This window comes from Cebus imitator, unplaced genomic scaffold, assembly GCF_001604975.1.
Source record: "Cebus imitator isolate Cc_AM_T3 unplaced genomic scaffold, Cebus_imitator-1.0 Scaffold42, whole genome shotgun sequence".
Taxonomy (NCBI): domain Eukaryota; kingdom Metazoa; phylum Chordata; class Mammalia; order Primates; family Cebidae; genus Cebus; species Cebus imitator.
The window spans coordinates 16481525-16483582 of record NW_016107357.1 but is presented as its reverse complement, the minus strand read 5'-3'; the positions used below and the strand labels follow the sequence as shown (position 1 = coordinate 16483582).

General features: G+C 49.6%; 1 protein-coding gene across 1 annotated transcript in view; it reads left to right on the top strand.

The window, feature by feature from the left end:
- NID1 (nidogen 1) overlaps positions 1 to 2058 on the top strand; it is an 89078-nt gene that overhangs the window by 37696 nt on the left and 49324 nt on the right. Inside the window, exon 8 of the mRNA XM_017526593.2 lies at positions 582 to 827. Within this exon, the coding sequence (XP_017382082.2) occupies positions 582 to 827 (246 nt within the window). The remainder of the gene's footprint in view (positions 1 to 581; positions 828 to 2058) is intronic.

Below are 2058 nucleotides of genomic sequence, written 5' to 3'. Positions count from 1 at the left end.
AAATCACCATTTATTGAATCCTAATTGAGATAACCAATATAAAGCAGTTAGCACGTTGTGACAGAGTAAATGCTCACTCAGTAAATTTGTCTTACTATTAACCTGCTTGATTCCAGAAATTTTACATACGTTACCTGGTCTAATCCTCATCTTGACCTGTTTTGTGTAAGAAACTGAGACCAAAGATGTTGAGTAACCAGCCAGTGGTCACACAGCTAGTGAGTGGTACTAGGTATGAATTCAGGGTGTCTATTTCCAAGTGTGTGTTCTCTCCACTGGACCTTCATCTCTAGCTCTGGGGGTCTTCAGAACTTACAGAGAACCACTTGATGAGAAAAGCAGCAAATATTAACAATACAAATAATACCAATGATCATGTGGGAAATCCAGGTATTTCATAGAATGAGTCCCAGTACAAACAGATTGTCTGATTTAAGCTGTTCTGTCTGATTGGTCCTCTGGTAGCCTTATGGGCAGGGAATGCCAAGGTGCTTTTAAAGCCTTTGATTCAGCTTCTCGCATCCTTAACCATCTTTCCTTTGTCTCCCTGCCTTGTCCCCTCTGTCCTTCCCACTCTGCAGTGATCACTTCCTCCTCCACCCGGGAGTACACGGTGACTGAGCCCGAGCGCGATGGGGCAGCTCCTTCACGCATCTACACTTACCAGTGGCGCCAGACCATCACCTTCCAGGAATGTGTCCACGATGACTCCCGGCGGGCCTTGCCCAGCACCCAGCAGCTCTCCGTGGACAGCGTGTTTGTCCTGTACAACCAGGAGGAGAGGATCTTGCGCTATGCTCTCAGCAACTCCATCGGGCCTGTGAGGGGTAAGGGGATGCAGCTCATGCTGGGCGCGGTGCTCGTGCATTTTTAAACCCCACTCTTTGACGTGGTTTTTGGTCTCTCACTCTTTGTCTATAGAAGAAAATTATGCTAAAAATGTCTTCCGGCAGGAAACAAAGAATGTCTTGTTTTTTGTGATTCTTGGAAAAGCCACCTGTCTGTTTTTCTAACCAAAGGCCTATCCATGATCCTGTACAGAGTAGAGTGCAGAATGCTAACCTGTTGGGGTACCTTACAGAGTGGACCATCTTAAGGCTTCTGCTGGCGTTGGCAGGGCTTTAAAAACCCTTTAATAGTCAACCTTGAAAGAAATTGTAGGCCAGGCGCAGTGGCTCATGCCTGTAATCCCAGCACTTTGGGAGGCCAGGGCGGGTGGATTACCTGAGGTCAGGAGTTTGAGACCAGCCTGGCCAACATGGGGAAACCCCCGTCTCTGCTAAAATTATAGAAATTAGCCAGACATGTTGGCACATGCCTGTAATCCCAGCTGCTCGGGAGGCTGAGGCAGGATAATCACTTGAACCCAGGAGGCAGAGGTTGCCGTGAGCTCAGGTCTCGCCATTGCATTCCAGCCTGGGCAACAGAGTGAGACTGTGTCTTAAAAAAAAAAAAGAAAGAAATTGTAGGGCCAGGTGCTCTGGCAAAAAGGAACGGTAGGGCCGAGCGTAGTGGCCGACGCCTATAATCGCAGCACTTTGGGAGGCCAGCATGGGTGGATCACCTTCGGCCAGGAGTTCAAGACCAGCCTAGCCAACATGGAAAAACCGTGTCTCTACTAAAAACACAAAAATTAGCCAGGTGTGGTGATGTGTGGCTGTAATCCCAACTACTCAGGGAGGCTGAGGCAGGAAAATTGGTTGAACCTGGGAGGCAGAGGTTGCAGTGAGCCAAGGTCACATCACTGCACTTCATCCTGGGCAATAGAGCAAGACTCTGCCTCAAAAAAAAAAAGGTGGCTCATGCCCGTAATCCCAGCACTTTGGGAGGCCAAGGCGGGCGGATCACAAGGTCAAGAGATCGAGACTATCTTGGCCAACATGGTGAAACCCCGTCTCTACTAAACATACAAAAATTAGCTGGACGTGGTGGTGCGCCCCTGTGGTCCCAGCTACTCGGGAGGCTGAGGCAGGAGAATTGCTTGAACCTGGGAGGTGGAGGTTGCAGTGAGCCGAGATTGCGCCACTGCACTCCAGCCTGGCACCTGGCAACGGAGCG